Genomic DNA, 19,216 nt, shown 5'->3' with positions numbered 1-19,216 from the left:
TGGGTCCTGGCGGCACGGTGGCCTGCGCTTCTCGAGCGGAAGACCCCTTCTCTCTGGCTGGGAGCCACCCAAAGCCAAGATGGCCGCCTCCTTCCTCGGCTTTCCCCAGAGGGAGCTTCACTGGATCCTGCACACGGAGGGAGGCAGCCGGTCCCTGGTCAGCCGACCTGCGTCCAGTGCCTTCACCTGGGATGGGGTCTGGGGAATGGGGAGGCAGGGGACGCAACAGACTCCCAGAGATTAGATGACGTAGGTATGAGCTTGTACAGCTGGGTGTGGCAAAGGTGGGGTGCTGCCCCTCAGCTCCCCCATCCCTCGGGCTCTCTGAAAGTGAAGCTGGGGCCTCTCTGGGGAAGTTTTATGCAGGCAGACAGGCCACCGTCTCCTGGCCCCCTGTACCCCTGGGGCTGAGTCTGCAGGTGTAGGGAACCCTTCCCCCAAAACCCTGGCTGGCAAGGAACCCATAAAAGCACTTGCATCTTACCCAGCACCAGCCACAGAGAATGCTGGTTCCGGAGGAGTCCCCAGGGGCCAGGCCCAGCCTCCAGCCCTGGATCTTTGTACATCATGGCCCCTTTGCCCCTCTCTGGGTCTCTGAGCCTGCCCGCATAAGGGGGCTGCTTTACATGACCATCGCTCAGCACCAACACCCCTCTGATTTCAGTCGCGGCTTATTAAGGCCTTCTGGTGGCTCTTCCCTGCCTGGCCCCCAAGTGCAGGCAGGGCTGAAGGAAGACCCAGGGCCCCCGCCGCCCCGCCCTCGGGCCCCTCACCTGTAGTACTCTACGTAGGTGGTCTGGTCGGCCACCTCGGTCAGCACCGCGGTGACCTCTCTCCACGCAGGCAGCCCTGACAGCTGGACAATGACATTGCCCGCCATCTGCTGCATGAAGTTCAGCGTCTGGATATAATCGCTCCGGGCAGCCAGGATCTCACTGAGCCGAGCTAGGTGCTGCTCTAGGTCCACCTTCATCTTCTGGGTGGTTCCGGATACCTGCGGAAGGGGTCGGGGTTGTTAAGTTTGGCCTCCTGGGAGTGAGAGGAAGCCAGAGATGTACCTATCGTGACTTGAGCAGGAGAGCAGAGGTCCCGATCCACCCCGCCCCCAGCCCTCACGCTCCTCCATCCATGGGGGGAGGGGAGGCCCAAACTGGCTTTAACCAGGCGCCGGGCTCCCAGATGGGGAAACAAACCAAATCTGTTTTGCTTCCTTGAGGATTCTCTTAAATCTTTGAACACTTGGAGAATCAATTTTTTTTTTTTAGATGGAGGAATAGAGTATTTCACTGAAAAATACCTCTGTTGCTACCTGACTTTTTATTCCCACGATAGGCTTTCTAAAGGCCTCACAAGACAAAGGCTTGCTCCTGGGACCTAGCAACAGCTCAGGGTGTCCCGGGCCAGCATGAAGGCAGAACAATAGCACTTTGAAATGACACAAACGGACCGATCCTGCCTCCAAAGAGCCTGGCCAAGTGAAGGGGGAAATCGGGGCCTGCTCTGTGCCTCATGCACCCGCCCCTGCTGTGGTCGTCCAGCCAGGTGGATGGACGGGCTCCCTCCCCGGGCTGGGCAGCTGAGCGGACCCCTGAAGGAACAGTTCTCTTTCCAAAGGTACAGAGGGAAGGGCGATGGCAAAGGCTGCCCTTGGCTTTCAAACAAGAAGCCACAAGTAGGGTCTGGTCCCAACAGCCCAGACGCAGGGTTCCTGCCGGACCCAGGGACGCAGCCTGGGGACCCCGAGCTCGTCCCCGCAAGCCTGCTCTGAGTCCGCGTGCTGGCGGCGAGGGGACCAAGGCTCTGTTGTCAAAACTGGCCAAACCAACAAGCAGAACCGGATGGAGGGCGGAGTGTGTGCTAATCCTCCTCGGGCGGCCTCAGCTCCCCCGGGTCTGGAAGATTAAATGCCAGGGGAAGGACAGAAGCTTCCCGCAGGGAAGGCCCATTAGATAACACTCCTGGTCACCAGCCGAGGGGCAACGTGTGAGGCAACACTGTGGCGTTTCGCATCTGCGCTGTGTTCCGGGTTCCAGAAAAGAGAATGGCCTCCTTTGTTCCCCTTTGTTTTGTTTTTCAATGTCAGAGCCTTGTTCCATTTCCTGGCTTGTTCTCCATTCTTACAAGCTGCTTAAGGACTAAGAGATACCAGACGGCAGAAGTAGTCTAGATCGGGCAGTTTACAGCTTCACATGGAAGGAAAAGAGACATAAAGGCAGATTCTCTAACTATTAATAAACCCTCCATTTCAATTCACTAAGATCCACGTGTAAGTGCTTCGTCACCATTGGTCCGAAGGGCACTAAATGCCAAGATTAGGATATTTTTTATACTCCTCCATGATAGATAACGGGCTTTAGAGCAAAGGGCTGCTAAAAATGATCTGTAAACTTTTTCTGTAAGATGCTTGTTTTTCTCCTTCCATAGCTCTGCAGTTTTAACTTCTTGATTCCTTAAATCTTTCCTTGGGGAAAAAAAAAAAACCCAAAAGCCGGTAGAACATCTGTCAGGTCCCTCGCTTCCTTCGGGATGGCCTCCCAAAGATAACAACAACAAAAAAAAACAAAAATCACAACGTTGACCTGCTTACGGCCCTGCCCCCTCCTGTTCCCCACTCCATTCCACTGCCTGCCCGCGACCCCCTCAGGCCTCACTCAGAGGGTGACACAGAGCTCCCAAGGGACAGGGACCAGGGACGTGCCGGAGTTGGGACAGAGTTCTCCCCCACCCCGGTGACAAGCTCTGTGAAAAACAGAGGGCGGCTCACTCAGCTCCCTGGGCTGGCCTGGGATTGGGGCGAGCGGGCAGGTGTCCCCCAGAGGATGGAGCAGTGACCCCTGACCCAGCCGCAGCTGGGCGATCAGTCGCAAATTCTCAGCCGTGTGCCAGACCTACAGAATCAGGAACTGCGGGGGAGGCCCCGGCAATCTGCGTTTACCAGGCACTCAAGTTTGAAAACCTTCCAGAGGGGAGGAAGCGTCTCTACTTAGTGAGGTTTTCTAGAAGGGCAGTCACACCAGGGGGCAGAGGGGTTAGAGGTGTGCCTGATCCCCTGGGTGAGTGGCTGGAGCTCGTGCCCTCTTCACTGGAAGAGAGGAGGTGGATGGGGGGCACTGGACCAGAGAGAGGACCCCTCCCCCCCCCACTCCCAAATGATCCTTTCTGACCACCCCCAAATCAAAATGTGCAGCTGACTCAGAAGCCTGCCAGTTCTGCCTGAGCCTTGAGCTGTGGCCCCCACCCACTGGGGTCCTCAGGGTGGAAGGGTGCAGGGGTGGGGCTTCTGGTCCAGGAGAGCCCTGAAGGGCTCATCTTGCTCTGGCCCGGTTCTGGCTGCCTGACCTGTTCTGGGAGTCCTGGCCTCCCCACGCCCACCTCCACCCACCCAAGCCTCCTCTCTCCTTCACAGTGATTACAGGAACATATATAATTATCGTAATTATAATAATGGCACTCATTATCATAGTCACCCCATCTGGGGGGACTTTGTAGATTAGCAGGCACTTTCACCGGCATTATCTCATTGAACACCATTTTCAGCTGATGTTGGCCTTCATCCCTCAGATCCGGGGAGCCCTCCAAACTCTGCTGTCTCTCTTGTAGCCCTTGGGACCCAGAGTGGTAGGTGCCCACCCTGATGCCCACACCAGCCTCACAGGCTCTGGCAAGGGCCCAGAGCCCTGCCTTTCCACCGGGGGCCCCTGGGCTCCCCAGAGGCGGCAGGCGGGGGTCCTGGGCAGGATGGAGGCAGCTCGCAGCTGCCATCACACAAGCCTGGGACTGCTGACCTCGACTTTCAGAAACGGTGCACTGAAGATGAGGGGTTGATATCCAGGGACACATGGAACCCTTCCCTTTGGGAACGTGGGGGAGTTTGGAGATATGAGGCTTGCTCTGGAATGTCCAAACCTGGCCTGGATACTCAGCCCTCGGGGTGGATGGGCCAGCCTGGGGGCTTGTTCCCAGCTCCTTTTGCGTGTGTATATTCCCATCTTACGGGAAGAACTCAATCTTTCCCATCAGGATGGCCCTAGTCAACTAGAGCAGGTCATTTTCTCTGTGGCTTTCTGGGGCAAGGGACTCTCCTTTTGGGGATGGGTTCCTCCTCTAGGGGGTCTGGTGTTGGTGGGTGGTGGGAGGGTGGGAGGCAGAGCCTAAGGGAGTAACCACAGAGCCCCTTCCCCACCAGGGCAGAGGTGGGGGCTGGGGGGCCCAGAAGGTGTGGACCCCCCATGCCTCCAGGGCTGGTCAGGCTGTGTTCAGCCTCGAGGCTGCCGTCAGCCCCACATCCCAGCCACCCACCCTCGCCCCACAGAGCTGCCTCTGCCTGGTGTCTGGACGACTCAGTCTCCCAGGGATGGGTTCCGATAGATGCAGGGGTGGATGAACGGGCGCTGCGAGACAGGTGGGCCCCGGTCTTGGCATGTGACCCTCAGGGCCCCAGAAGGGCCCTCTCTGAGGCCAGAGCCACGTCAGCAGCCTTCCTGGGTGCTGTCCCTTTAAGGTACACCACCCGACCCCTGCCAAGGGCTGCTGGGGGATTAAGGTCTTAGAGGAGCTTAAGGAGGGGCCATGAGGTCGAATCCTCTTCCAGACCCAGTACCAGGGCAATGTCCAAATGCTCTGGCTGGGGCTGGACTTTGTGGGCGACGCTGCCCAAAGACACAAACTGGCTGTTTGCTGAGGTCACCCCTCTGCAGGGGGCTGGGTCTGGAGGGGACCAGGAACAGTGTGGATGCCCAAAGACTGGCTTCCCTGAAAACTGCCCTCTGCCTTTTCTATTGGAACATGGCTCCTAGGGGTACAGGGACTATACCTGGAAACTGGCGAAGTTTCTAGGCCAGAGAAGGTGACAAGCACTTGGAGGCCAGTGCCAAGGTCGGTGTTTGAGAAAACCCTGATTCCGCACCCCTCCCCTTGGTCTTTCCCTGAGGCCAGCGGCCCAGCAGCGTGGCTGTGGCCCCAGAATTCTGACCCCTCCTCTGGCGGCCTGCACAGCCCTCCACCCTGAGACCCCAGCTGGACGCCAGAGCCCGGAGGACACCTGCCTTACCATCCCTCAGGGCGCTTCGCTTGGTTTTGACGAGTTTTACACCTCGATATCTCATCAACCTCACGGCGCCCCATCCGTAGCACTTGAACATCAAACACCACGGGGCTGATTTTCCACATTCAGGCTCCCCTGGGACAAGCAGTGCTCAGCCCTCCGGAAGTGACCAGGATTGGAGTCCCAGGACCCGGTCCGCACCCCTATCCTCACCGCCCCTCCCTGCCTGAAGAGCAGAAATTGCCTGTTTACTCCCAGCAGAACCAACTGCAGCCCCAAGGGGTGTCCGCTCCAAGCCCCCCCGCTCCCCCCCCCCCGCACCCGGAGCCAAGCTGGCTGGGCTGTGACTGGGGCCCTTGTTCTGAGCACAGTGACCTCACGGGCTGCGCCCGGCCGGGCCAGCTGCTGCCCTTGAGCCTTACCAGCACATCTATCCCCGAGAAGGTATGGTTTGCGTTGTCCAAGGCGTAGATCAGCTGGTACACCCCGTCACCGGTCTCGCTGTTTCCATAGAAACCAACGCCCACCGCAGCACTACAGGCGAGACCCCAAACAAAGTCAGAGGTGACACCGGAAGTTGTTTTCTTAAAGTACAGTATTTTGGGGGGCAGATTCACAGAAAAGTTGAGCAGCGGTACAGAGATTTCCCATGTGCCCCGAGCCATTGAGAATACCTACAACTGACACATCATTATCACCCAGAGTCCACGGCTTACCCCAGGGATCACCCTTGGTCTGGTATGTTCTGTGGGTCTGGACAAACGTATGACACGTATCCATCATTACGGTATCCTACGGACTGGTTTCGCCGCCCTTCACCTCTGTGCTCCACCTATCCGTCCCTCCCTCCCCTGCAAGCCCGATCTTTTCACGTCTCCGTAGTTTCTTCCTTTCCCGGAATGTCATACGGTTGGAATCTGGCAGTGAGCATCCGTTTCAGGTCGGCTCCCTTCACGCAGCGACGTGCCCTTAAGGTTCCTCCGCGTCATTTGATGGCTTGAGAGCTCATTTCTTTCTAGTGCTGAGTAACAGTCCATCGTCTGGATTTACCCATTCACCTAGGAAGGGCACCTCGGTTGCTTCCAAGTTTTGGCGATTATGAACAGAGCTGCTCTAAACATCCGTGGAAAGCGGGTTTTTGAGTAAGGCGCTCTCTCCTCCCCAGGAAGGGAGGGGAGGGGGTTCTGGCAGGCGAGGGGGATGGGGGTGAAGGTTCACGGCCACCTGGACCCTGGCCTGGCTGACTAGCTCTACGGTGCATTTCCTTTAGGCACAGAATACTCGTACTGTCTTCGAGTCCGGCAGCTCCGAAGGGGGGACGGTTGCCTGCCTGGCCCTAGGGATTCTGCTGCAGTAGATTTGGGGCCTGCACCTTCACCTGCTCCCCAGGGGACTGTCACAGGGAGGCTTGGGGGACCACTGAGGTCTCTCCTGAAACCTCCAGGAGCTGGGGTCTCCCCCCTCTCATTCTCTACCCTTTCCCCCTGCTTCCGCACAGCACCCATGGGGCCACCTGCTGTACTGAAACCTTCCAGTTGGTAGAAAGTTCCTTCTTACGTGGAGCTGAAGCCTACGTCCTCACACCGCTCACGCACTCGTTCTCGACTGTCCTTGGAGGGGGGGGGGGCCAGAATAAGCCTCTAATTCTGCAAGACGCCCCTCAGACATGGAATGGGGCTCCGTGTCACCCCTTCCCTCCTGCTCTCCATGTCAGACACGTGCCCTCCAGACCCCGGTCCCCATGATCACCGTCCACAGGGTTCAACCCCTCCAAGGGGTCACTGTCACTCCTAAACACGGCCTCTGGGTGAGGCACGCAGGCCAGGTGTCCACCCGGCTCTAAGCACCGGGGGCTAAGCCCTGGCAGCCCCCCACGCCCCACCGCCGACCCCATGGCCTATGACGCCCCTGGATCTCCCCTCCTTCCTGGAGTCCCGCTCTGATTCTCGTTTTGTTTTAAGCAAAAGCAGAGCTTTAAATCTAACGCTGTGAAACCGCATCTAGTTGGTTTTAGTCCAACATTCCAGCCGGGACAAATCATCTCACATCTCGCCTACGTCATCTGCTGTACTTCGTCCGCCCCTTGCCGCTGGGGGGGCATCTGAAGGTTCACTGAGCAGCCTCCGAGATTTCACCCAGAGGAAACACTAACTTTGGGGGTGGGCGGGAGATGAACGCACATGTGTGCACACTTACATGTTTTCTCTGCTCCTTAAAGAGGAAGGATCTAGGGAGGAAGCCCTGGGAGATTTCACCGAAACCTCCTCCCAGGGTGGGCTCAGCCCTGAGCTCAGTGTTTCTTAGAAAGTGGCTCTCGGACCACAGGCCAGAATCACCTGGAGCGCGTGTGGAAAGTGTGGGTAAGGGGCGCCCACCGTGTCAGCGTGCACTTAGTTGAAAGCAAAGTTCCTACCGCTTCCTGTGTGTAACACACAGACACGCACACACGCTGGCCTTGGTTTGGTGGCCTGCTGTGCACTCCGTTCAGTCAAGCACATGTTCAACCAACTTTGAATCCACTTCACTGCACCACTGTCCAGTCCGTATTTCTCCATGACAGCCACAGGGATGGCCGTCCAGCTGAGATACTCAGACATTAGACCCGCTGTAGTCTTATGATCTTCTATTCAGGGACATTATTTAAAAAAAAAAAACTTTAGGGGCACCCGGGTGGCTCAGTCGGTTAAGCATCTGACTTCGGCTCAGGTCAGGATCTCAGGGTTCGTGGGTTCAAGCCCCACGTCGGGCTCTGTGCTGACAGCTGAGCCTGGAGCCTGCTTCAGATTCTGTGTCTCCCTCTCTCTCTGCCCCTCCCCCATCCCTGACACTCTCTCTATATCTCTCAAAAAATATATAAACATTAAAATTTAAAAAAAATTTTTTTTTATGTTTTTTTATTTATTTCTAGGAGAGAGAGAGAGAGAGAGAGAGACAGCGTGAGCAGTGTAGGGTCAGAGAGAGAGGGAGTCACAGACTGAAACAGGCTCCAGGCTCTGAGCTGGCAGTCAGCACAGAGCCCGACGCGGGGCTTGAACCCACGAACCGCGAGATCATGACCTAAGCGAAAGTCGGACGCTTAACCGACTAAGCCACCCAGGCGCCCCTAAACATTAAAATTTTTAAAAGATTGTTATTATGTTCTGAAAAATACCTTTTGTTTGCTCCTTGTGCTTCTAACTTTCTCCTTTAGTTTCCCTGCGTCAGGATCTAGTGTTTTCTGGGGATTCAGCATGAAGCCAACGCCTTTCCATCCCTTGCCCTGTTTGGGGGATGGGAGATGTTCTAATTTTCTGCCTTCTCCTAGTCTGGATTTATCGGAGCTAGTCTGGGAGGGCACGTGGCCCTCCAAGACCAGACATGGCCGCGGCTGTGTAACGAGGGCCTCCCGGCTCCCTCTGGGTGTCATGGGTCCTGCCTGGGCCACACGGACCATTTCTGCTCAATAAAAGAGAGAATAAATGTGGCAGTGGCTCTGCCTACCTTTCCCAGCTATAAAATTACTGTCTCCCAAATAGAAACACGAGGAGCTCTCCTCATACCCCTTGTGTCATTTCGGGAACCTGCTGCTGCTGCTTTCTTCTGTGGACTGAAGCTCCCCTCTTCTCCAGAAGAATCTGAGCACAACCTTCCAATCTGAGCATAACCCCAGTGAAGGGACTGTCGACCATTCCACTTACGGCTGTTCCCCAAGACCCCCATAGCACCCTCACCCCAACCCCTTCATCTGCTCTCTCGGCTCCAGCCTCACTGGCTTCTTTCAGTTCCTTAAATGTTCTGTGCTCCCTCCTGCCACAGGGCCTTTGCACATGCTCCTCTTCCTTCCAGCTGGAAGCATCTTCTCCTACCTTGCCCCGACTTCTGCCTGGTCAGCCTATGGGTCTTGGTCACCCAGTAACGCCCGACTCGAGTCGGCCATCAGCTTTACACTTGTTCCTTTCCTCCAAACTTACTCCTCAGTTTGTAATTTAGTTTGTAACTGTAAACAGTATGTGGTTCTCTGCCTCTCCCAGTGGACCAAGGGCCACGGAAGGCAGAATTAGCACCTGTGCTGCTTACCGCTGGCTCGCTCTCGCCTGGTACAAACAGCATGGAGAATTCTGAAGAGTGAGTCATGCCACACGCCTTCCTTCTGTTCTGGGTTTTCCTTAAACAGCTGGTAATTATCGCTTATTGGAACTGACCCTCCAAAGTCATTCTTACTGTTCCAAAGTATCCTTCTGTCATTTGCAGTTTGTTTGTTTGTTTGTTTAAATCTGATTTCCCACAGACAGGGCTCACTGCCCGGTGAGCACTACGGGTTCCTTGCTGTCTCTCGCTCCCCTCCAGCAGGAGGCCTTTATTCTGGTTACTTTGTGGCACCTCCTCTCTGCCGGGAGTCAGACTTGTCTTTGAACTCCTGACTCGGGCAGTTTATGATTTAGGACCCAGCTGTGTGTTCCCTGCCCACCCCCACCCCCCACCCCTGCAGCCCTAGTGCTCAGCGTGTTGGCCATCACTGTTTCTTCTTGCTGCTTCCGTATCTTGGCTTAGAGGACCCTTAGGTCGCAGGGGGGACGGGACAGGATCATGGTGTCATGGAGAAGAGACCACAGTAAGAAGTGAGGCTGCAGCCCAGGTATCCTCACCCCCAGGACCAGTGCGCCCCGCCTGCCTCTCGTTCTGCTGCTGAGAGGGCTAAGTCCCACCGTGGGACACAACGGACACTTAGGAATGAGGCTCTCTACGCCTCGAGGCTGACCGCCCCCAGGAGCGTCTCAGGGCGGATCCGAGGCTTTTGGAAAAACCTCTGTAGATACGAGAACAAGAAACATACAAGCAACTCCCGAACACAGAGCATGTGTGGGTCCCGCCCGGGGAGTGTGGGGTTCTTGTGTGGAGCTAGAAACCCTCCTTCGCCGTATGACGGCGCTGAGAGCTACTGATGTCTTGAGAAGACGGAATTGATGGAGACGCAGTCAAGTTTTCTCTGACCTCGCAGACCAGCGGGCAGGGTAGCCAGATGCAAACAACAGACACGCCCTCTGTCCATCCCCGATACCTGGCAAGAAGAGCCTTCACCCCGTGCAAGGCTCTGCCATCAAGGTACCTGGAGCTCGGTCAGGAGACGTGGCCAGACAACAGATGAACCTCTTGGGGTTTGGTGAGGGGCTGGATGGTGGCGGAGGGAGAGGAAGCAGGGGTCATGGTCATCACGACACACGCGATCAGGCCCACACAAGCTCACTCCTGCACCCGTGGGCACTGGGCCCGCCTCGCCCCCTTGCTCACGCGGCGCCCAGCGCACGGGGCACTCACCAGCAGATGAGGCCGGCCACCACCGCCGTCCAGGTGACACAGCAGGAGTTGTGCCGCTTGGTCTGAACGGCCTCATCCCGCCTGCAGCAGCATGCACAGACCACGTACGCCGCGAGGAAGATGAGGTTCAGGCCCAGGCAGACGGCGGCCAGCAGCCCCAGGAACATCAGCGACTGCAGAAGAGATGCCAGATGTCACCACTTGCACCACTTGGTCCCATGGTGGCTCTGGGAGGTGCCTTGCCCCGGGGCCCCGAGCTCCCACTCCGGCTGTGGGTGTAGAAGCCGTGACTACACGTGGTCTGTCACCCATCCCCTCCTCTGCCCTGCCTCCCTCCTCCCACAGTTGAGGCTCCCACCCCGTACACAGGGCGCCTGGCACTCGGGCGGGGTGGGGGTGTGGGGGCGGAAGTGAGGGAGAAGGAGCTCGGCTCAGGTTGGTGGTTTATGCGCCTGCATGAAGATATGGACCAGGCCCTGCCTCATGAGCCACCCTGAGACGTTCAACAGATGGGGCAGGAACCGCCAGCTGGCAGTGGGGGCTGTGGGTGATAAGCTGCGTGGCTGGGGGACAGACAGGGAGGGGGACATCCACGGGGGTCCGAGGGCCGTGGCCTCCTGGAGGCTACAAGGCTTGCGCAGGATGTTGCGGAAGCCACGCGGAACCTGGGACAGGGCCAGGAAGGGACGCCTGGGGCATCTGCTTCCTCTGAGCCTTGTTCTAGATGCTGGGGGCCCTCCAGAAGCCAGCTGTGCTGGAGGGGGAGGGGAGAAGCCAGGACATGCTCCCATGGGGTCCGTTTCATTAAATCCATAAAGGGATAGACATCTGCCAGGTGCCAAGGGCAGCAGCAAAGCCCCAAATTCTGAAGGCGGCAGGAGGCGCCGTCTCAGGCCAGCCGAGCACCTCGGGGTCCTGCAGATGAGCTACCGTCTGCCAGGAGGCCTGCAGGCAGCCCCCTCCTTGCCCTCCAGTCTCTGGCATCAGCCAGATGGACACCAGATGGCCCCAGGATTGGTGGCTGGCGGCCAGGGCTGGACCTGTCAGGCTCCTGAGCTACCAGCCTCCCCCTGCTCCACCCATGCGCCCTCGGGTGGTCCCCGGTCTGGAGCCCCCAGCGCTCGAGTGCGGGGTGGGACTGCTGGGGTGGGAGCCTGTTTCAGGGAACCCTAATGCTGGTGGGGGTGACCGGCAGAGTTGGGCAGATGCCAGGACCTCCCGGTCTAAGATGGGAGACCAGACTTGTGCGGGGCTGCACACACGCAGAAGACGGCCCTGGAAAACAGAGGCTGGGCTCTGTGGTCCTCAGGCTGGGGGCCGTTTTAGGTGGGGGCGGGGGGCTGGGCAGGGGCTCAGAGAAGTGAGGCACCTACTGGGTCTACCCTGTCTCTCCTTGCTTGGCCCTGCGAGGTCTCAGGGACCCTGACTCAAGCTACTCTCCTGGTCACCTGCACCTGGAGGCTTCTGAGCCTCACGGACAAACAGCCAGCGTGGTGGGGATGACCCAGAAGCGGCAGGAGCCATGGCTCATTTGGGAACGGGGATGCCAGAGGGGCCGTAGCGTGGCTTCACCTCCACTTGGGAGAAATACGTCACTGGTGTGGCAGGAACTCGCCTCTCCGCTGGCCTCCCTCCCTCAGCAGTGTGGACGAGAAGCCCCCTTCCAGGCAGCTGGGAAGGCCTAGTGGATCAGAGCACATCACCCCTGCAGAAGGGTCCCTGCGGGGCGGCGCCTGGGGGGCTCAGTCGGTTAAGGGTCCGACTTTGGCTCCGGTCATGATCTCACGGTTCGTGGGTTCGAGCCCCGCGTCGGGCTCTGTGCTGACAACTCAGAGCCTGGAGCCTGCTTCCGATTCTGTGTCTTCCTCTCTCTCTGCCCCTCCCCTGCTCACGCTGTCTCTCTCTCTCTCAGAAATAAATAAAAACATTAAAAAAAAAAAACCAAACAAACAGAAGTGTCCCTGAAATCCTCATGGTGTGGCCAGGCATGGCTTGTCCCGTGACTGACCCACCCGGGGGAGAGGGTAGAGAGGAGTGACCACCTTCCTGCCCCCAGCCCGCACGTCCTCACTGGAGGGTCCTGCAACCCCAGGCCAAGGTGAAGGGGGCCAAGGAAGACGGATGTGAGGGGCTCACCACTCAAAGTGAAGTTCACTGGCCCGTTCAACACGGACCTCTCTTAGAATGCAGAATCTTGTTAGAAACGCAGGGTCTCAAGCCTCACTCTGGACCCTAGTGAGTCAGAACTGCATCTAGGGATGATGCAGGAGATCCACGTCCCGCGCAAGTCTGGGAGCACCAATTAGTGTCGACAGACTTCCTCAAACCTTTTCCAGCAGCTTAACATTTTCTTTGAACACACTTGCTTAGCGGAGGCCGGTTATCCAGGGCCTCCTGTGACTGAGGAGTGGACAGAAAAGCCATGCTTTGTCCTGGCCACCCTCTCGCAGGCCCCTAAGGCCCCTCTGCTAAGACCCAGGGATCCCCTTACCAATCTGCAAACCACTGTGCAACGAGCATGTGGCCACAAGCCAGCAATTCCGCTCCTGGATATTTACTTTACAGAAAGCAGGGCCTGTGTCCCCGGAGAATACGTACATGAACGTTCACAGCAGTGGCAATGGCCCAAGAGCGGAAATAACGCAAATGTCCACCAACAAGAAAACAGATACATCCACATCGTGCTCTAGTCATAAACTGCAATACTACGCGGCTGGGGGAAGAAAGCCGCAGCTCCACGCGGCCAGATGGCGATCTCAGGGACACAGTGGCGGGAGAGACAGGCCAGGCCAAACGGCAGACATAAAGTTCAAAGTCAGAGAAGCCCACCTATATTTTTATTTTTCTTTCTTTCTTATTTTTTAGAGGGAGAAAAAGTGCATGTGCATGTGTGTGAGCAAGCGAGGAAAGGGCAGATGGAGATAGAGAGAGGGAGGAAGAATCTCAAGCAGATTCCATGCCCAGCACGGGGCTCGATCCCACGACCCTGGGGTCAGGACCTGAGCCAAAATCAAGAGTCGGATGCTCAACCAACTGAGCCACCCAGGTGCCCCAGAGAAGCGTACCTCTAGTGACAGGTGGGAACAGTAATTCCCTTTGGGAGGGTATCAACTGGGAAAGAGTGTGAGGGACTCCTGAGGGGCTGGGAATGTTATCAGGATGGTATAGTACGCACATAACGAGGCGCACACTTTCCTTTAAGTTGTTCCTGATGAGAAAAAAAAAAGCAACCAAACCCAGACAGACCTTTTGTGTACATCTGAGAGTAGTTAACACCCAGACCTCCTCCCCGCTACCCTTGACTTCTAGCTGGCTTCCTGGCCAGTCTCTCCCTACGCAGGAAAAGCCACCACTCTGCCACGTGTCCCCACCCAGCGAGGGAGGACCTCTACGCGGTAGTCTAGACGTGGGTCGGTGCCATTTCAGTCTCTGCAAACTGAGGCCAGCTGCTGCCCTTAGTCCGTGTGCTGCCCCTCTGGTCATGCTCTCTGAGCCTTCTCGGCCCCCGGCACCCCTGCGAGCCTAGTCCCCGGGGCAGGGCCTCCCAAGCCGGGCAGCTGCTGCCTCAAGTGGGCTCCCCGTCATGCAGCCCAGCCTGGGAGACACCAGGCCTGGGAAACCCAAATGCAGGGGGCCCTTTGGTTATCAGTTCACTTCCAGATCTCTCCCTGGGTGCTGGGGGGATAGGGTGGGACAGGCTGGGGAGGGGTGCGGGGCAGGGAAGGAAAGGAGGAAGTTGGGGAAGGAAGGAAGGAGGAGCTGGAGGGAGGAGGGAGTGGAAGCCTAACCAGCAGAACCACCCCACAGCCACCTCCATGTCACCTGCACCCCGGGAATGAGCAATTATTTTCTTGCCCCTAATTAACACTGCAAGTCCGTGTGTGTGGCAGGTGGGGGTTGGGGGAGAGCAAACCTCCCTTCCAAAGGGAGCTGGGAGCTCTGCTCACAAGTCCCCCGCTCCGACAGAGCCTAGAAAGTAGTTTCCCACGTGAGCCATGCCACCCCAGTGTCCAGAGGTGGCCACCACCTCCCTGCACTGCCACACACCAGCCCACAGCAGCCCCACAGCAGGGCTCGGGGCTCCAGCCTCTCTCCTCATCTAAGTGACTTCAATTAGTTCTGGTTTGTCACTTTGTAATGAGAACCCCAGAGCTGGGGCGGCACTGACTGATTTGTACTCTGGGAACGCGGACCACGATGGGCTTCTGCACTAGGCAGGGGAGGGGGCGTCAGCCTGAGCACCCTCTCATGCCAGGATGTCAAGAGACAGCTAGAGAGCGAGCCAGCCTGGGGGTGAGGCAGAGGGAGGGGAGCTGCACCACTGGAGGGAAGGGTTAAGCCCCCCCTCACCCCCAGGAGGGGAGGGGGGCGCAGCGTGATCGTCTGATGACCATGACTCAGTGTTCAGACTGGATGAATGGGGCTTCCTCATTCCAAGTTTGGCTCCTCGGCTGGGCTCCCAGCTGGGCCTTTCCTCCTGAGAGCTACCCCCAAGGAAGGGGGTGGGGGGAGCCCTGTAGTTCTGGGTCTGGCCCCCACGCTGTCCCCACCCCTGGCCTGAGGTCATATACTTGGGACTCTCTGGGGAGCCTATGAACTGAACCACCATCCAAAATTTATGCATGGAAATCCAGGTCTAAATGTAAAAAGTTGAAAACCTCTCCTCTACGTCATCATGCCCATCCAGAAAGGATGGCTCGTCTCCCAAAGCCCGGAAAGGAAAGGTGGAACAGGAAGCACATGTGTGGCTCTTGCACCTTGACCATGGCCACCACGAACCTTTGCACGGCCTTTGGAACTTCACTAAGACACTTCAAGTACATCAGTTCATCAGCATCTGGTGTCCCTGCTGTTGGGGGAGGGTGGGGTGAAGGCACAGCTGAAGGAAGGAATCCAAGTAGCTTGTTCTGGGAAAGAGACACAACCGGATTCAGGGCCAGGTGCTCTCTCTGTGTCCCCAACTCCGCCCTGTGGACACCTGGCCAGGTGGGGTCTCCTTTCCAAGCTGTGCTTGTGGCAACTTAGGACGTGCCAGGCACTGGCCATAAGCTTTAGATCTGTTCACTTATCAGGTCCTTTCCTCCTCCACTTGACCATGGGTGTTTTCTCCATCTCTACCCCTCGTGCATCAAAGGTGAGAGAGTCAGGCTGAGAGGTCTGGGGTCGGCTTCCCCTCTGCACACACAGCTTGGAACTGGGGGCGCAGGGTCAAGTCCACGGGTGGGGGGAGGAGGGATGGCAAGATCAGCCCTCAGTGGGCTTTTACTGCTCCTCAAGACTCCAGAAAGTGGATGGGAGCCCCTGCTTCCTTAGGAATGTTCTGGAAGCTGAATTTGCTCAGGATATTTCAGGTCACCAGGGGAGTTACTAGTCTGTCATCTCCACTCTTCTAAGAGCTCCCTCTCCTTCCAAATCCCTGCACAGCTTTGCCTTCTGGAGCTTTCCTCCAGTCCTGCCCCTGCCTGTTGCCCTTTCCACTTACTCTTTGGTGCACACACTCATGCACCGTATCACCGGATCGTTCATTTGAACATTCGGGGCATCAGTTAGCTCCTCCCTGATCAGTGTCTGTAGAAGAAAATCTCTTTCTTCTGTATCGCCCAAGAGGAGTTTGCCCTCAGACACGTTACTGAACCGCAGGCTAGTCTAATGATGTGTGTCACCGGGTCCCACTATGTGCTACGGGCCCTCCATGCACTGAGCGTGTTGCATACAGTGTCTCATTCAATACTTGCAGATGAGGGAAGTGAGGTTCAGAGATGTACAGACACCAGAGAGGACACACAGTAAGTGACAGAACTGGGATTCCTATCCAGGCAGCTGGATGGCAGAGCCCCAGCCACACATACTCAGCTGTGGCAGCCGAGCCCAGAAGCCTTGGCGATCACGTGACCCCACGTCTGGCACAGCCCTGGCCCCAATCAAGTTTGCTGAGCACTCAGATGACTGACAGTAGAAGGTGTCCGATCCATGGTGTTAACTGACCTGTCATCTGGGAGGAAAGAGGCTGCCAGGAGAGACCCCATGGTCAGACACTAAGGAACTTAGCCAACTATGAGCCTCCTTAAATAACACGCCGGGCCCCACTTTCCACCCTGGCCCACCACACCCACATCCCACTCAGTGCCCTCAGGAGGAGGGCCAGGCAGGCCGCTCGCTCATCATTGGAAGTCATTTGATGCCCAATACGGTGTGCCAGGGTCTAAACCTGGCACAATACGGGGAGGAGAGGGGCTGGGGCTGGGAGTGAGTCCCTGCGGCCCAGCGGCCACCTGTCCATGGGACTGAGTGAGGTCGGGGAGGTTCAGGCCCCGCTAGCCACAGCTGTAGGCTGGACAGGCGCTGTCTCTGTGGCCATGTGGGGGGTGGAGGAGTGGGGGGGGAGTGCCCTACCCCCCTCCCCACTCTCCACTCCTGAAGGTCTTCTTGGCTCAGCCAGTTTAGATTTCTTCCCATGGAGAGGAGAAGATTATGGTTAGAGACCCTGGGTGCAGAATCTAGGGCACAGGATTTGGGACACACCAACACACACACACACACACACACACACACACACACCAACCACACAGCTGTCTCAGAAATCATATCCGCCTCTTTTCATGCATTTATTGGGAGCGGAAGACTCCCTGGACCTACCCCCAGGCGGCCGCATTCTCAGGGAAGGCTGACTTCCACAGGCGGGGCTCTGGGAGAGGGAGGGGCAGACACAGAGGAGGGGGGAGCCCTCTAACCGGCCTGACTGCCTCTTAGCAGGACGGGGTCTTATGGCCTCCTCTTTCTGGAAGGGCAGGCACCATGTGCCTGGGGCCTGAGGGTGACGGGGACACTAGGGGTTATTATTAGACTCCCAGTCACCACCGGTGCACAGCACAACCTGTCAGATCAGGGTCCCTGGGGGGCCCTGCAGGAGAAAGGCCTGGGTGGGTTGGGGAGGGGGGAGCCGACCAGCTGACTCCAGGCTCAGCCTCCCACTCAGCCTCCCTAGACCCAGCAGACTCAGCTCTGCCGGGACCTGCCCCACACTGACAGCTCAGGCCCGAGAACCTGACACTTCTGCAGGCAAAGGCCACCAGGGGTCAAAGTCCCAAGATAGGTCCCGACCCGGGCTGTTCAGCCTGAATCTTTGACCCAACAGTGAATTGACTCAGCTGAGCCACAGGAGGCCGGGGCGGCCTTGGCCAGACCCAGACCCAGAAGGCCCGGGGGGGGGGGGGGGGGGGGGGGGGGGGGCGTGCGGTTCGCCAAGGCCCGGAGGTCTGGGGAGCCCCTCCCCCTAGGGCAGTACAGAAACGGCAGGGGGGAGGGCCGGCAGAGCAGGGAAAAGGCAGAATGCAAGGATGAGGGGAGTGGCCGGCCACGAAGCCCAGACCGTAGAAATCCAGGGCCTTGGAGGGTCTGTACAGAGCGGGGTCGGGGGCCGCCGGTGTGAGATGGGGCTGACCGGGGCCACGTTCCTTCCCTCAACCACCCACACGTGGCCGTGGGTTCCCCCCCGCCGCCCCCTCCGCCAGCTAGGAGCCAGCCCTGCGGCCGTCCAGGAGGGGCCCAGGCAGAGGTGTCGGCAACGGCTCCCGCGCCGCAGGCAGGGGCTGGGGAGGGAGGGGCGCTGTGGAGCCGAACTCGGGGAGACCAGTCAGTTTCTGCTCAAACTTCTCCCAGGCCACACACACCCGGAAAGAGAGCGCCCGTCTTGGAACCGCAGACGGAAGAAAAGCCCGAGGCGCCTATGGCACCCCCGAAGCTCGCTCGGAAGCTGCCCGGGTACCCGCACAAATACCCGCTCCCCGGCGCTCGGCCCCCTCCCCCGCGCGCAGCCGCCGCGCCCTTCTTCCCCGTAGCCCATCCCGGGCACAACTCCCGAATTTTCCAGTTTCCCCGGCCCACGAGGTTCCTAGATGGGAAGGCCGTGGCCGAGCGTCCCGGGGGAGAAAGGGAGAGGGGTGATGAAGCTGCGGGGGACCGTGGGGACGGGTCGGAGAGGCGCGTGGACCGCGGGGGGCCAGGAGGGGGAAGGGGTGCCGCGGGGGCTCGGGGTTCCGGCCGTGGCCCGGACTCACCTCCCGGTAACTCTCATCGCGGGGGTTGAACGTGCTGTCCACCGGCTGCAGGCGCAGGCCCAGGTGGGGGACGCTGTGCAGCCACGCCACCCACCAGGGCGCGACGTACTCCACGCGCGCGGCCAGCATGGCTCGGCCCGAGTGCGCCCGCCCGCTGCGGCCGCCGCTGCTGCCGTCGCCGCCGCTACCCTGCCCGGGACGCCCGCCCCGGCCCCGCCCCGGCCCCGCCCCGATGCAGGCCCCGCCCCGCCCCACCCCTCCCGGACTCGACCCCCACTCTGGGCGCGCCCTCTGGCTGCAGGGGGTCGGCCCTGGAATCCGCAGCTTTTTCCTGCTGTGGATTCTGTCCTGGCCCCAGGGGCCAAAGAGGTGGAAGGATCTCCTGTTGTTTTTAAAACTGATTTGTTTTGAGAGACAGAGAGAGAGAAAGAGAGAGAGAGAGAGAGAGAGGGGCAGAGAGGGGGAGAGAATCCCAATCAGGCTCCAAGCTGTCAGCACACAAACTCTGCAATCATGACCTGAACTGAAATCGAGAGTCCCAGGCTCAGCTGACTGAGCCACCCAGGCCCCCCCACCCCTCCTGTTTCTTCACTGCAGTCTCCAGGTCCCTGGGTTCTCATTATTTTTACAAAATCAGGATGTAGATGGTCAGTGAGCACTGCGAGCAGTGCCATCCCGGCCTGAGAGTTGAGGCAGCCGTTCCTAGGGCTCCCAGAGGAGAGTAAGTAAGCTGGCAGATTGGGGTCAGCAGGGAGCAAGTCTGCCCCTGGGTCACTAGTTCTAAATTCACTCCCAATCATTTAGTGAGCGCCCATTTTGT

At 58.4% G+C, this 19,216-nt stretch overlaps 1 protein-coding gene across 4 annotated transcripts in view; it reads right to left on the bottom strand.

Moving 5' to 3' along the window:
* TTYH2 (tweety family member 2) overlaps positions 1-18,565 on the bottom strand; it is a 38,084-nt gene extending 19,519 nt beyond the window's left edge. For 3 of the 4 annotated variants that reach the window (XM_039229801.1, XM_039229802.1, XM_039229803.1), the window contains exons 1-4: positions 18,397-18,565; positions 10,340-10,512; positions 5,467-5,578; positions 774-994 (exon numbers count right to left, since the gene is read on the bottom strand). In XM_039229801.1, coding sequence (XP_039085732.1) covers positions 774-994; positions 5,467-5,578; positions 10,340-10,512; positions 18,397-18,525 — 635 coding nt within the window. In that variant the 5' untranslated portion in view covers positions 18,526-18,565. Of the gene's footprint in view, positions 1-773; positions 995-5,466; positions 5,579-10,339; positions 10,513-15,118; positions 15,147-18,396 lie in introns of those variants that run through there. The other variant, XM_039229804.1, reaches the window with a different exon arrangement.
* Between the last annotated feature and the right edge of the window lie 651 nt (positions 18,566-19,216).

Source organism: Hyaena hyaena, unplaced genomic scaffold (assembly GCF_003009895.1).
Source record: "Hyaena hyaena isolate Hyena2069 unplaced genomic scaffold, ASM300989v1 scaffold_39, whole genome shotgun sequence".
NCBI lineage: Eukaryota > Metazoa > Chordata > Mammalia > Carnivora > Hyaenidae > Hyaena > Hyaena hyaena.
Note: the sequence above shows the minus strand (reverse complement) of the source record. Positions and strands in the feature narration are given on the sequence as shown.